Consider the following 15,693-nt stretch of genomic DNA (forward strand, 5'->3'; position numbering starts at 1 on the left):
CCTTTCAGCCAAGTAAGAGAGCCGCTAACAGTGGAGACCGGGGCCACGTTAGAGGGAAAAAGCCCTATGACCTCCAGTGTGCCTCCCCGCAGAGAGGGAGAGGAGGGGTCAGGACCCCATCTGCTGTGCTTGGCCTTATGCCATGGAGAGCGGGGCTGTGTTTGGGTTCCCAGGTCCCACTGAGCACATTTGATCATCAGCCTCTGAATGTCTGACCTTCTAATCACAAGTCTGCTTTGACCAGCCCTGGGGTAGAGAGCCCTTCCGGAGGTGGAGGTCAACAGGCCCGAGGGCACGGAAGGACAAGCTGCACCGAACCATGGAGTGTGTGGGGCAGACATCTGCAGGTTGCAGGAGGGGACCCCCAAATTCTGCAGGAGACGACAACAGCATCAGGGCGGAGAGGAGAGACAAGGGGCTCGAGCGAGCATTCACTGCTATGGACAGGGGCTTCACAGAGAGTGATTTCCCCTGGCGGGGGAGAGAGGACAGAGCCTTGCAGCAAAGCCAACGCCTCAGAGTCAGTGCACTGTGGGATAAGAGTGACTGGCCTGGGTGGAGGGTCCGGGGACACCTGTAAAGAGGGTGACCCACTCTCCTGGTGACCAGAACTCTGAACAACCAGAAATCCAGGCAGCTCCCCAGGCTGGGGCCCGTTATCCCCAGTTCAAGTAAGAAGGAACGTGACCTCACCCTCCTTCCAGGAAATGGGAAATTCCAGGAGAAGTCTGGGGCCAGCAATGACCTGTCCCATCCTGGGAACTCTCTGACCCAGGAATCTGAGGACGGGTCCCTGGAGAACACCCCTGAGGGGACCCAGCTCAGCCCAGGCCTGGGAGAGGGCTGAAGGCCAAAAGGGCTGCTGCTGTGTGGGAACACAGGGCGGCGCCATCCTCCAAGCCTTCTGGCCCCTGAGGTCGTCTGGAAGGAACACTCTTTCTCTAGTGGGAGAGGGAGACCACGGGCTCTAACGGAAGCCCCCTGGGTCCCTTGGCCAGTGCCTCTCCCTATAGTGACCCTTGAGCGGGGAGAAACTCCTCAGCCATTGATTCAGAATGTTTCCAATAAGGGGCACCTGAGAGCAATGGCCCAGAACAGGACAGCAGCGTGAGAATTCAGGGAGCAGTTAGCAAGGTTAGGAAGCCCAGCATGCCCCAGGCACTGGTACGGGGGCGGGGGGCATCCAGTGAATGGGACAGACAAGGGTCCTGCCCTCCAGGAGATCGCACTGAGCGGTGCTGTCACAGAAACACAAAGGGACAGCTGTTTTCACAGAGCAAGTGGTGGCGCAGGAGAGGTGAGGGGGAGATGGGGAGGGGGTGAACAGTCAAGGAAGGCCTCTGCAGGGAGCCAGACACAGCAAGGTCAAGACCAGTTCCGAGGACAGGGGAGCAGTTCAGGGGGCGGAATGACCATAGCTTCCTGAGGCAAAAACAGAGACGCTCTGCCACAGGACTGTCTCCTAATCTGTGAATGTCCTTACATGAAAGGACCATCTCGACTGAGGAAATGATAAAATTGGGCTTCTCCTGGGAAACTTCAGTTGGCGGGGCACCATCATCAGTGGGGAAGGAGAGGGCTTGGACACAGGCTGGCAGGCACTTCCAGGGGCTGGCCAGGTGGGGGCAGCTACTGTCCAGAGCAAAAGTTGGTGCGGAAGAGCCGCCTGCCGCCCCCCCACCCAGGGCCCAGTGGGCCACCTCACAGCCCTCTGTCCACCTCGTCCCTGTCACCCCATGCCAAGGAAACTCAGATTTGCTTTTTAAAATAACAGGATGGATTCCATGGCCCATTACCCACAAGACCTGGGTTGGCAACCTTTCTGACCTCAGCATGAATTACCCAAAACTGTGGTAGGGTCAATTTCTCGTCCCGCAGGGCTGGCAGAAGGCTGCCGTGGACCTTGGTACGCCTCCCTTCCTTCCCTAAGCCTTGACAGATGGGGCTTGTTGACCACTGCTTTGCAGGAGTCCCCATCAATCAACAAACGTTGGCCCCTGGGATGAAATGAAGAGGCCGCCCACCCCAGGTGTCCTTCCTGAGCTGCCCTGAAGGAAGCTATTTGGGACGGAGGTGGTTTTAGAGCAGGAGGCACAGGCAAACTCTATGGACTGAAGGACCGGGACCTAGGGAGGAAGCCTGGCAGCAGACGCTTGTGCCCACTCTTGTCAGATTGCTTGTGGAAAATGGCTCAGGAGGACACCTCACTGTTCCATAGCTCACCAATGCGGTGCCAGGCCGATGCTCATGGCTGCTCCCTCTTAGGGCTGGTTCCACCCTGCTCTGGCACCCTACTGACCCCTGGCCCAGGAGGTCCCCTCACTTGCTCTACTCAGCTGCCATCAGTTCCCTCTCTCCTCTGACCCACAGAGTGAGCCACTGAGGTACAAGAGAGCAGCCAGGGTCACAAACAGGGAGTGTCCGGGGAACGGGAACTCAGGAGAGCTCTCCATCAGGACAAAGCATGGCCCCGAGAGGCCACCACCACCAGGCAAGTCTTCACAAGGCAAGGTGACGTGTTCCCTCCAGGAGAATGTGGGGCCCGACAAGAGCACGTGGCCTGTAGTGGCAGCCTGACCTCTTATCTGCTCCTCTCCCCTTCCCAGGAAGGAGCCAGACCCAGGGAGACCCATGTTGTTCCAGCCTAGAGACAGAACCGGTCCCACTGGGAAAATTCCATTCTGGAAGAGGCTGGAGGATGAGGGAACTGGGCTCAGGAGATGAAGGGGTCGGATGAAAACTCTTTCCTCACCCTCTCCTCCCATCCCTCCCGCAGGTCTGGGTGGCTCCTTTCCCTAGAGAACCAGGCGCCCTAGACCCACTAGCTAGCCCTGAGCACCTCTGAGTTTCCTGCTTCCATGACCCTAAGGAACCTCAAGGCAGGCTGTGGAGAAGTTGTGGGAACCAGCTGCAGAAAGGCAGGAAGCCTCCAGGAGAGCTGGCTCTTATTCCACATTCCCAGCTTCCCTTCCCCCAGAACCCCCAATCCTTTCTCCTTCTAAGATGTCCAGGCTTGGAAGTGGCCTCCCTCGCAACCCCCCAGGATTGAGGGAGCCTAGTCCACCATCTCAGGGAGACATAGAGTCCCCGAATGTCGGACCCAGAAGCAACAGGTTAGTCAGCCCAACTGCCATCTCTGACAGGATTGTTCCCATTAAGAAGTTAAAGTCTCAAAAAATTAAAATAAAATAAAAAATAACAAAACAAAACAGGATAATCTTAAAGGCAATAGGAAAAAGGAACTAATCAAGACAAAAGCAGAAACAGAGAAACAGAAAAGATACACACAACAGAAAGGATTAACAGAAGCAGAAGTTAGTTCTAAGGAAAGACTAATCAAATTGACAAGCCTCCAATTAGACTGATCACGACAATGAGATTTGGCACAGATAAATAAACTGAGACAGGAAGGGGCACATAGCTACCAATCCTTCAGAAATGTTTTTATAAACAGAATACTACAAACCAGCTATAAATAAACTACACACTTTAGAACAACATGTTTGAAAATTGTCATGTAAGATGAGTACACTCTTTGAAAAATACTTTACCAAAACTCACTCGAGTACAAATGGGAAATTTGAGATGAATGGTCATTAAAGAAATTTGAGCACATGTTAAAAAATCTCTCTGCCACCTCCCTCCACGGAAACAACGACAGAAGACCAGGCCAAATGGTTCTACACAATTCTACCATACATCAAGGGAACAGAAAGTTCCAACCTTTTATTAACTCCTTCAGAGAGGGGGAAAAGAAAGAAAATGCCCAAATGGCTTTTCACGAGGCTAAAGTCATCTTAAAAACAAAAACGGAAGGAGACAAGGCAACATGAGAAAGGGAAACTAGAAGCCACTGTTGCTTCTGGGCGTATATATAGCCAGAATATAGCAACTCCAAGCAAAATATTAGCACACTGAATCTGGCAGTGAATAACAAAGACTATGGTAGATCACCACCAGCTTAGATGGTTCCCGGGAATTAAAGATGGTTAAATATTAGGAAAAAACCCATTAATATAATTCACCACATTAACAGATTAAAGCAGAAAAACGATATGATCATTTCAATTGATGCAGAAAAAGCAATCAATAGAACTCAACATTTTTTTTTTTTTAATTTCCTGGAAAACCATAAGGGGGTATACAACTGTGTATCGTGGAGAGAAAAGTAGACCCTCTTGCTCCAAAAGAAATAATTTAGCCATCTAATTTGCACAAAAAGTCACATTTCAATCACCCCTACAGATAAGAAAGGTCCTACCACCAACTCAAAGGTCTTGATTTAAAACAAAACAAAACAGGGTGCCTGGGTGGCTCAGTGGGTTAAGCCGCTGCCTTCGGCTCAGGTCATGATCTCAGGGTCCTGGGATCGAGTCCCGCATCAGGCTCTCTGCTGATTTCTCTCTGTCAAATTAATAAATAAAAGCTTTAAAAAAAAAACAAAAAAACAAAAAACAGCAACAGATGAAAAGATGAAAAGTCATAGCCTTGAGGCTCCTCTCATGGGGACGGTCCTTTCATCAGCAGACCCCCTCCAGCTGAGGACAGGCTGGGTGTAGGCCATGTTCATGTACTCCTGTGGGCTGGGAGCAGAGCCTGGCCCTCCGCAGCCCCCTGCTGTCCTCCTGACCTCTCTGCCAACCACTGGCTAGCAAGCTTTTCCTCCCTGTCACATCTAATGAGCCCGTGTCACTTTCTTGAGCAGCTAAACTCACAGGGAAGCCACGTGCCCTGGGCCACCGGGGAGTGGACACGTGAGGACCAGGGTGGCAGGCCGGCTTCCCCTGCCTCCGAGCAGGGAGAGGAGGGCAAAGCCCAGGGTCCGGGCAGGGCTTTGGAGGGCCAGAGGTGGTGAGGATGGGGGAGAAAGGCAAAAGGCTCAGACGGGAGGAATCCCAGGGAGTACTGAGGGTCGCCTCTGATGAGGGGTGGCACCCGACCCCCTCAAACAGGGAGATTCTGGTGTGCAGGGGAGTCAAGGATCCATATTGGTTACCTGCTGGTGCATAATAAACTGCTCCAAATTTAGGGCCCACCTGGCTGGACCTTCCTGGCACAGAGCCCCTCGTGAGGTTACAGTCAACACCAGCCAGGCCTGCAACATCAGCCACCCTTCTTTGGTCCCTTTTGAAGGACCCCCCCTCCACAGTGACTCAGTCACGTGGCTGACATGTCAATGAGGGCCCTTGGTCCGAGGCCTCTGTTCCACCCACATGGGCCTCTCTGTTGGGGTGCTTGAGTGTCTACGTGGCATGGTGACTGGCTTCCCCCTCCCCTCCCCGAGCGAATGACCCAAGAGGTCAAGACAGAAGAAGTCACTTGCCACCATTCTGTCACACACACTGTGGATCAAGGGCGTGGGTCCCAGGAGGTGGGTTTCACAGACAGCCATCTTGGATGCTGGATACCTCACTAGACTGGAAGCTTTATTCAGAGAGCTCCTTCTATCCCCTGGCTGTTTGAAGACAAGGTGCTAGCCTTTCCAGTGAGCTGACCTCAAGCCTTGTGATTATGATACCTCCCCACAAAGCCCCATCCTGGCTCTTTCCTCCAAAACTTCATACAGCTCTCTTCCAGGGCATGTAGTCTAGGTCCCTTTGCCCCACCATGCTTCCCCCTAATGCCATCTGCTTCTGCTTCTTTCTCCTGCCCCAGTCCCCATTCCTGTAACCCTGTCCCCTCCCCCTCCACAGTCAAAAATCTTACAAGGCTGAGAGATTGGACATTACATTCTCTCTCTCTGTCTGTCTTTCTCTCTGACCCAGTTGGGGGAGTTCTGAGCTGAGGCCCTGGGCAGCACTGGAATGGAGCAGAAAGGGCAGAGCTGTGCCTCCTGTTGACAGTGACAGCAGAGACAAGAGACCAGCCAGAAGTCAAGGGTCAACCTCAAGGTGGCCCATACCTGAAGGGTGGATTTGGGCAAAGAGCTGGACGTGAAGCCCAGATAGTTCTTGGAGGCCCCAAACCAGGGCCAGCTATCCTCTTCTGGGGCTCCGCATGGGATGGGGTGGGGAAGCTGTAAAAGGGAGAAGCCAGGCTAGATAGGGGAACAGTTTCCCCTAGTCAGGCACCTTCTGGCCCAACACACACAGACCACAGCCTGAAATGGGAAGTCAGCTCCCCTGAGGTCAGAGGCTCCAGTGTCAGCAGAGTTCAAGGCCCCTCTCAGTTCCCAGAGCTCTGCCAGCTAAGGGGGATGGGGCGGAGGGGGCTGAGCTCGCCTGAGCCCCCTCCTCAGCTCCTGCACCGAGCAGCGTCTTGGACTCTCAGGGGAGATGGGACGGGGAGAGCCAAGTCCAAGCCAGAACCAAGACCCAGCCACGCAAGGCGGACATACAGGGAAGACAAAGTGAGTAGCTGGGGACAGCAAACCCCAGCTTTAGAGGGTGGGCTCCCCAGAATCCCAGCCTGGGGGTGGGGAGGGAAAAGCAGGGACAGTCTTAGTCTCACAACATAGAGGAGTGCCAGTCAGATAAAAATGCTTTTGCCTAAAATAAAGGAAGGGGGAGGGTGATTTCTAAGCACATCTGGTTGCACTAGTGGGGTTGGGAGGCAGGAGAGACCCCAGACTTCAGAAAACACAGCCACATTTTTTGCTTTGGAGCCCACCCTGCCCCTAGGGGCTGCCGTGCACTGACATTTTAGATCCAGCTTCGCAATTAAACTCAGCCACCATCTTTCTTTGGGCAAGAGAAGAGTCTAGGTGGGAGGGGGAGGTGACCCAGGTTTAATAAATTGCATCAGAGGGTCTACAGAGTGGGAAGTTCATGAACAAGCCATGAACTTCCAGCCCTTTGGAGGCGCTGGGACTCCTGAGACCACTTGTGTTGGGTCCCTGTCCTGCTCCAGCGAGGGTTCCGGTGACCTCCCTTGCACAGAATTCTCTGTTCTGCTTGGGCACTGGTTATGAAGGCAAATGCATTCAGGCATGAATGTGTGAAAAGATCAGGTATGAGTAATAGGGACTTGGCTCGGAGGGGGGTCAGTGGCAAACTGGAGAGTGCCTGGAGGCGTCCGCCTTAAAAAAAGTTGTTCTTTAAATATCATAGTGGCCAAACAAGTCATGGTTGCCTGATTGGGCCACCAGTTTAAAACTTAAATAGTCTCGATGAGATGAAAACAGACCCCAAGTTATGACCCTACAACCCACAGAGGCATAGCTATGCTCTTTATGCATACATGTGTATGTAAACACACACACTCATGCACGCACAGCTGAAGTAGTGCTCTGGGCACTTGAGTCAAATTCGTGCTCATTGCCCATCTTGTGGGCCCAATGAGTGGCTTCCCTGAAGTCCCTTTTTCTCTGGCTGATGTTCTCTCCAGCTGCAACCAGGCCCACCCCCCCCACCACTTCCTTCACCCCCATGCCAGAGCAGAGACTTTCCTGGACATGCTGGTGAGCTTAAAGCCAGGGGATCTGGAGCAGTTGAGAGTCCTGGTGAGTTGATGTGGGGAGAGGACAGTGGTGTCTGCCGTCTGCAGAGTTCAATACTGAGGCTGAGGGCCCAGGGAGCTGGGGAGAGCTGGTGCCCCATCGCTGTGCAGAACAGGACAACCACCCACAACAGACAATGCCATAGCCCAGACTGAAAGGGGGCCAGGCTAAAAAGCACAGCACACCCTGGGGAGGAGGCTGGGGGCCGAGGAGCCTGGCCGGCCTCAGCACCCATGCCCTTGAAGCTGGGCTCCCCCAAACCAAGCCAACTGTACTGGGGAGCTCCGCTGAGGCCACGGGAGGAGGACATAAGAAGTATTTATTTTCCAGGCAGCGTGAGCTTACACAGGAAAGAAATGCTCAGCTAGCCAGCACTTTCCTCCTGCTCCTATGGGGAGCTCCAGAGGCTGGCAGGGCCAGGGAAGGGGGCACTGCTCCCATCTGCCACCAGGCGGCAGCAGAAAGCAGCACACCTGCTCCACAGGTCCCCCGGGGTCATTCAGGAGAGCTGACAGGCTGAAGCAGTTTCTCTCTATGGCTTTCTCCTGGACCTCCTTCTTCACCCACTAACTAGTCTGACCAAAGCGAGCACGGATATGCAGAGCAGTCCAAGGGAGGCTGAACCCAGGGGTGTAGACATCTGCTTGTGCCCAGCAGGGAAGCCCTGACAGATCTGGGTGAAAAACGCTGGGTGCTCTGAAGATGAAATTCACCCTGGTTGGACCACAGATTTTTGCTCCGGCCACCAGCCACTGGCTCTGGGTGACATCTATCTTTGCATCCCTGCAGATGGCTATCTGTAGATACAGAGGTGTATACAGGTGGCTTTCCTTTTTCCAGCTCCCAGGTCCTGCCCCAGGCCACTGTCCCGAAGTGGCCTCCCCCACCCCAACTCCTCCCCCTCCCTTGCCTTCCGGAGGCTCTGGTATCATTTGATAAGGACCTGGGGAGAGGAGCATCCCACATGCAACACCTCCCACTCTGTGGGAGACCGGTGGGCTTTCACATACTCCAAGGAATCTCTGGAGGAAGAGGAGATAGAAAAGGGCAAGAACAAAAGGAGCGAGAGAGGAAATCTGGCCAGAGGAGTATGGGCCGGCAGAGGAAATGCCAAGATAGGGATGCCAATGTGGGGAAAGTCGCTCACCTCTCTAGAGAGGGGACCCTCTCCCTCCCACCCCAAGACATTAGAACTAAACAGGAACGGGTCGAGGCAGAGAAGACTAGCACACCATAGCAGACAATCCATATATACTTGTTAACTAAGGCAGGAGGGTATCATGGGAAGAACCTCGGCCTGAGAAAAGGAGACTAGGTTTTGGGCATAGTTATGTGAGCTTGAAAAAGTCACTTTCTCTTTGGTCCTCAGTTTTCTTACCCATGAAGTCAGGAGGTGGGACAAAAGCAGGGTGGCCAATGGAGCTGCCTGGAGTTCTGTATTTGGAAGGACTGTGTGGTGGGAAGACTCTGTTATCGATTAGCAATGTCTGCCTTGGGCACAGGAAGGTACAGACACTCTTGCCTTTGAACAGTCTAGGGATCATCTCTAAGTTCCTTCCATTCCAATGTTCCATGAGCCGAGGACACAGATTTCAGGAAGCGTGGGGAACCAGGGGCACCTTGAGAAGCCTCCAGGAAAACTTGAGACCCTGATGGCTCGTGAAAGCTTTTTGTATCTCTAGTTCCTTCCCCGGGCACTTCAGAACACCAAGCCTAGTGAAGAACCTCCTCTAATGGAATGTCAGAACAAATATGGTGTGTTCTGTTGTCACTTCCAACCCACCATGTTCCATCAGGCTCTCCGAGTCCAAGCGTGAGACGTATCACCATCGGCGTTACCCTCCCAAAGCACAAATACAGGAAGCTGGAACATCCCTACAGCGGGAGCTCCCATACAGCATGATGTGTTTGAATCAGATGGTAGACTCAAAGAAGACCACCCTCCTTTATAAATAAGAAGGTGTGTTCCAACATCTATGGTGTGGTGTAGCAGACCACCTCTCGCCCACAGAAGGAGCTGCCCCAGCTGAGGAGCGAGCGGCCTGGCCTCTGGCTGGGGGCACCCATGGACATCACAGAGGTCCCCAGCTGGACTGCGGTGGGGGACGGAGGTGAAGGCTGTCCACCGTCGTGGCCCTAACAGAGGTTCCTGGCTCCATAGCCACCTGACTGCTGGCCACATCCTACAAGTGGGTCTCCTTCTCCCCAGCTATGAATCCCTCCTTTGCTGGGGAAGGCCCGCCGTCCTGGCTGGTACCACCATCTGGATACAGGCGTTGTTTGGGCTGTGGCAGGCCGGGGTCAGGGGTGGTGAGCTGTCGCAGGCGCTGTGGAGATGAGAGGGTACGGATGGGTGCTACTGGTGAGTAAGGCACAGATGTTTCGTCCTTTTTGTGTCCCCGGGGCCCAGCCCAGAGCCAGACACATAGGGGCCATTGGTAGAATCTGAGTGAATATGGGAATAAATATTTCGAGAAGAGAGAAGACACAGTAGCGTGGTGACTAGGACCAGAAACTGGCCAGGTTCCAGTCCTGGCTCTTACTAACTACCTGTGCAATTGCAGGCAACCCATTTAACCCCTATGTGCCCTATCTGTAAAACAAAGATATTAATAGTACACAGCTCAAAGTAAGTTGACCAATAAGTGCTTATTTTTGTTCTTACTATTACTATTATGATGTGACCAATAGGTCCCTATTATATGAGTAGTAGTACTACTATTATTACTGCTATTGGTACCATCTCCTTCCCCCTCCTTCTTGCCTTGAATGCAGATGTGATGACTGGAGTCATGACAGCCTTCTTGTGACCATGGGCTGGTGAGCATGATGACAAAGACATGCTCAGACAGAGGTGCAGAAATATAGGAAGAGTTTGGTCCCTAATGACCTCTTTCGAGCAGCTGAACCAAATGTCAACAGGATCCATCTCTGGTCTTCTTGATGTAAAAGAAAATAAGCCAATTTGCTTATTGCAGGTTGGGTTTTCTGTTACTTATAGGCCGGATCAATTTCTACAAGTGTAATATCTTTGTGGGACATGCTCTATCCCCTTCTAGGAAGGCATGTCTTAAATTCTAAACAGGGAGTCTTTGCATTGGTTTCCCAGGCAGAATTAAGAGAAGAAAAGAAGCCGGAAGCCTGTGTATGAAATGAACCATGGTAACGGGTTATTAGTTTCCTGGGAGCAAGGGATTTGTACTCTCTAAATCTCTGCCTGGGCACTTCTTTAAGTTCTTGCTGTGACTCAGTTTCCTCCTTAAGCCTCTGACAGTTTACTCTTGCTCAGCTTGCCCACATGATCTGCTGGAGGTCAGATTCTGAATGCCCAGAACCCGAGGACTCTTGAATGTTTCTGGCAATGAAGCCATGGGACTGGTCTTCAAAGATTCCATGAGACCAAAGGATGGCCCCACACTCAGAGCTGGGCCCCACACCATCTCTCAGGAACCCCTTTCCATGTACCCCTTCCCCAGGTCCCTACCTTCTTGAAGGAGCCCTGGGTCTTCAGAAGGCTGATGATGACAAAGAGTGGGACGCAGACCATGGAGGAGAGAGCCAGGAACCAGCCGATGGAGTAGCCCCAGGGAGGGTACACGTAGATGTTGTTGTATTTGAGAGGGGTGTACTTGCTCAAGGAGAAGAGGAAGGTGGCCTGGAAGGAGGGAGAGGTGGACACAGATGAGACACAGAGTCCTTGAAATCCTCTCTTCACCCACTTCAATGTCCAGGGACAGAGGACGAGTTAATGCACTGTGGTACATACAGAGGTAGACTAGTAAAAGCCATCACAAGCTGTGAGCCAAGGCATGGCTCCCCCGAGGACTGAGATAGGAGGAGCTCTGAGGAAGGGAGGGGAGGTGGAGGAGCCCTAAATCGGCAGACAGAAAGAGACCACTAAAACTGGGAAGCTGGGCAGAGAGAAAGGAATGGGGCGGAAACTGGAATGAGGCAGGAGAACTGAAAGCAAGTGCAGGGAGAACCGACCCAGAAAGGGAGAATGGACCAGCTTCCCTGGGTAACTGGATAGGCAGGGAAGGAGCCCAGAGCTCAGGCGTCCTGCTCCTCGTCCCCGAGTCCTCTGGCGGCAGGAGGGTAGCTGGCTGGGCACATACCAGGCAAAGTCCAGGGGTCAGAAAGAGCCAGGAGACCTTCACCAAGGGCCATGGCCGATAGCCAATCATGTCCTCAACGTTGTCATAGAAACGGTCTGCTCCTGCCCAGGGCAGTGGGAGAAGAGAGTGAGAACGGGAGGAGGGAGACAGCTTGTAGATAATTCGGGGAGGACTCACTTGGCTTTGCCCTCTGCCCCCCGCCCTGTCAGGGGAAACTGGGTCAGGGCACGTGAATGAGCAGGGTCGCTGGCATCGCAGCCACAAGGCAGGGAGTGGAGAGGGAGAAGGGGCTGCCATGAAAAACCCAGGAGCCCTCGTGAGAGCTACTCAACCTCCCAGTGCGATCCTTTATCCCCTTGTCTAGGAATGAAGAGCCTAAATCCTAAACCCCGAGGACGGCATGGGCCTAAAATGGCACCATTGCTACATCCATGCTCGTTTATCTATGCCGCAGAGATGAATTCAGTTTCAAGTCAAAAGAACAAAACGGCGAGGGTCCCGCTATGCCTGCGTAGCACGCCAAACTCACACGGGGCCAGAGAGCCACTGGGGAGGGAACAACAGTCTAGATTCTAGACTCTGGAGGAACCACACCATGTTCTCGGGAAAGCCTGACAAGAGGCTTGATCTGGGTTTGTGGAAACCCTGCCTGGTTTTATGTATTGTCCTTCTGTTTCCACGTCTGCTCCAGATCCAGGCCTAGCCAGTCCTCTAAGGAGATAACCACCGATCGGGAAAGATCCTGGGATGGTCCCCCCCAAGCCCTTCCTCAGCAAAGCAATGACTCCCCACTCATCACCAGGGTGCACGAAATGTCCCATTAGGGCGTCATTGCTTTGACTTCCAAAATTCTCCCCCGGATACCAGCTAATGCTGGGGAGGCATAAACTATTATAGTTCCTCAGCTTTTTAGAACTCACTGTGATGAAGTTTATCAGACTCTCTTTGATAACAAGTTCCGAGACGCAGTAGAGAGAAATCAGAAAGACATCACATGTTTGAAGTGAGACTATAGGAGACATGTCCCAGGAGAGGAAGGACATTAGATAGGAAGGCTCAAGGTAGCAAAATAAAAACCTTCCTACTCACAGTTTTCCTCCTCAGTCCCGCTAAATGGACCCAGCTCCCCACCTCTGCCCCGAGCCTTGTTACATCTGCAGCATGTCCCCCGCCCCAGGGTCCTGGGATATGATGATGCCTCTTCCGCATACTAGCTGTGTGGGCTTAGACAAGAGAACTACCTCTCTGAGCCTTGCCTCCCCCCTGCAAAGGGCTGCTGTGTGGGCTGAGAGATAAGGTATGCCATAGTCAGCTTGTTTCTTGGGATTTAACAGTGCATTGACTCAATGCATAAAGGTTCCTCCCTCCACTGTCACCAGATAGGACGTTCTAGCTCAGCATCACTGGCTGGATACCCCAGCCCGGGTGGGGGGGTGTGGTGGTAGAAGTCAACAGAAGGCAGAATTCACTCCAGTCTAAGAAAGGAATGTGTAATAGCCATAAGGAGAAAAGCCCCCTCAAAAACACGGGAATGAGTTTCCTGTTTGGGGGAGTATTCAAGCAAAGTCTGGGTGATAACCCAGAAAGGGAATGTGGGGAAGTGCGGAGGCTCGGACGAAGCAGCCCTAAAGCTAGGATTCCCACTGGCGAAGGGCTTCCAGCTGCTTCTGTATCAACAAAACTGTTCCCCGTTGTTTCTAATTCGGGAAATCGGTTTTGTCCTTACACCAGCTCTGTCTGCCATAATGACAAATGCCTGGGCTCCCAGGGGTGGATGAACTTCCCAGGGCAGCAATACAAAGACCTATAGAAACCAGAGGGCTGGCACATCCCGTCTCTCCTGGGCAGATCATGTCCTTCTTGGAGGAGGGGGCTGGAGGCTCCCCCACGCACTCCTCTCTCCACTTACCGTACACCCAGCTGACGCAGATCACTTCAAACACTGCCAGGAAGAGCAGGCATATACCGCTAGATGCGTAATAATCAAACAGCTGGAAGATATACATCCCGCCCTGCAGAGAAGCGGGGAGCTGGGTAGGGCCTTGGCCAGGGCGGGCAGGGTACCCGCTCCACAGCGAAGGCGCAACCACTCGTCTGGGCACCCCTCCTGCCCAAGCCCATTCCTTACAACTAACTAAAGGGAGTTTTCCTCTCCTGTCCTTGCCTCCAGGCCCCTCATTTAACATCAGGACCACCATTTCTGACTCTTGGGAAGTGTGGGACATACACTTTGTATCTTCCCAGCATCCTCTCTTGTAGAAGCTGTCACCGCCTCACTCTGAGGGTGCTCCTTTCCCTGCTACAGGCCTGAAGCGGAGCTAGGGCTGGACATTCACTGTGTTCTTAAGAAAAGGTCCCTCTCTTTCCTCAGGTGTTGGGTGGGTGGCAGAAGGTAAGCCTGAAGCTCTGCCAGTGCTCTTTAATATTGGGAGGGAAATCTGGCTAAGAATGGCATTCCTGACAATGTCCTTAGAGCAGCTGGATCCAACTATACCTGAAACCAATAACCTCTAGACTTTTCAGTTTCCTGGCCCCCAAAAACTCTCTTTTCTGCTCAAACTGGCTAGCATTTGGTTTCTGTCACAGGACACCAAAAGAGCTAACTCTCCCTACATCCTCACTGTGATGAGGGCAGAGCCTGTATCAGCATCCCCAAGTAGCTGATAAGGAAGGTGTGGCCCCTGGCTCCCTCAACCTGGAGCCCATCCTGCAGGCCACACACACCCCCACACACTCACCTCCGTAACCAGGAAGAGCCCTATCAGATAGCACACGACTGCAATAGCCAGGATGAGGAGCTCTCGCCGCCCACTCTTCCGGAGCTGACTGGGAAACATGTCCACGGAGGCTGTCACCAGGCACTCCACACAGACAAACTGTGGGCAGGAGGGGAGTTGGCACTCACCCATGCTGATGCACAGGAGCACAGGAGGGGGTTCAAGGGCAGAAGTGGGTGTGCCAGTCCTGCCCTGGGACAACCAAGGGTCCCAACATGGGGACCAGAGCAGGAGACATGTTCTGTCCCCAAGGCTGGGGAGTGGGGCTGGGCTGCTTGAGCTGGATAGCCAGAAGGAGGCTGAAGGGCCATTTGGGAGGGAGGTGTCCATGCATGGGGAAGGATCAGGCCTATGGGGAGAAGGTAGATGGCCCCCTCACAGAATAGGTTGGTCTTGAGGCCCAGGGTCCTCCAACCAACTGCAAGGACAAGCCCTGGAAAGTGGAGGGGGATCTGGAATATATGGTCAGGGGGAAAAGAGATTGGGGGGGGAGGGAATTCCCAGAAGCGCAGAAGCTGGGAATAGGGTCAACAGGGCAGGGAGGGGTGCAGTGGGGTGGGTGGGGTGACAAACCTGGCTGTCCAGCCCTAGGAAGATGAGCATGATGAAGAAAAGACAGGACCACAGCTGGGATAAGGGCATCATTGTCACAGCCTTGGGGAATGCGATGAAGGCCAGACCAGGACCTGCCAGGCACACAGAGGTCAGGAGAGCTCTGTACGGGCTCTCACTACCCGCAGAGAAGAGCCTTCTCCCAAGGCCCTGTGTGAGAGCACATGCGAGAGAGAGAGAGAGAGAGAGAGAGAGCGCGAGCGAGCGCACAAGCGAGCATGCACATGCACACGTGCATGCGCAAGGGGAATGTGTGTGTGTGTGTGCACACGTGCGTGTGTGCGTGTGTGTGTGTGTGTGTGTGTTTCAAGAGTAGTTTCTTCCGTTACTCTGCTCTTCTGCTTCTGAGGAGCTGGCTTGACTGTGGGTCTGCCCACGCCCCCTCAGTCCATGCTCCCTCGCCCACCCGTCGTTAAGAAGGCCCTCTTCTGCTCCAAGCAGGCCCCCCAGAAGCTAAACATGTTCCCATAAGCCAGCTGCTGGGACCCCTGCCTGGGACACTGGAGGATGGATCTGTGTCCTCCCCTCAGGGCCCAGGCAGCAAAGTGGCACTTACCGGACTCGGCCACTTCGGAGATGGGAACCCCCTGCTCTTGCGCCATGAAGCCCAGGATGGAGAAGACCACAAAGCCGGCCACGAAGCTGGTGGTGCTGTTGAGGAAGCAGAGGGCGATGCAGTCCCTGTGGGGCAGGGCGGGATGGCGAGGAGCCAGGGGAAAGAGAGGAAGAAGAGTCACCAGGGAGGAGAGAG

At 53.5% G+C, this 15,693-nt stretch overlaps 1 protein-coding gene across 9 annotated transcripts in view; it reads right to left on the reverse strand.

Annotated features, from left to right (window-relative positions):
* Positions 1-4,105: 4,105 nt before the first annotated feature.
* The window catches only part of SLC6A12 (solute carrier family 6 member 12), a 30,569-nt gene continuing 18,981 nt past the window's right edge, over positions 4,106-15,693 (reverse strand). For 6 of the 9 annotated variants that reach the window (XM_059403847.1, XM_059403845.1, XM_059403840.1 and 3 more), the window contains exons 10-16: positions 15,499-15,623; positions 14,904-15,016; positions 14,292-14,429; positions 13,463-13,565; positions 11,554-11,654; positions 10,923-11,093; positions 9,365-9,765 (exon numbers count right to left, since the gene is read on the reverse strand). In XM_059403847.1, coding sequence (XP_059259830.1) covers positions 9,622-9,765; positions 10,923-11,093; positions 11,554-11,654; positions 13,463-13,565; positions 14,292-14,429; positions 14,904-15,016; positions 15,499-15,623 — 895 coding nt within the window. In that variant the 3' untranslated portion in view covers positions 9,365-9,621. Of the gene's footprint in view, positions 4,405-9,364; positions 9,766-10,199; positions 10,580-10,922; positions 11,094-11,553; positions 11,655-13,462; positions 13,566-14,291; positions 14,430-14,903; positions 15,017-15,498; positions 15,624-15,693 lie in introns of those variants that run through there. The other 3 variants (XM_059403844.1, XM_059403842.1, XM_059403843.1) reach the window with 3 other exon arrangements.

The sequence above is a fragment of the Mustela nigripes genome, chromosome 6 (assembly GCF_022355385.1).
Source record: "Mustela nigripes isolate SB6536 chromosome 6, MUSNIG.SB6536, whole genome shotgun sequence".
Taxonomy (NCBI): domain Eukaryota; kingdom Metazoa; phylum Chordata; class Mammalia; order Carnivora; family Mustelidae; genus Mustela; species Mustela nigripes.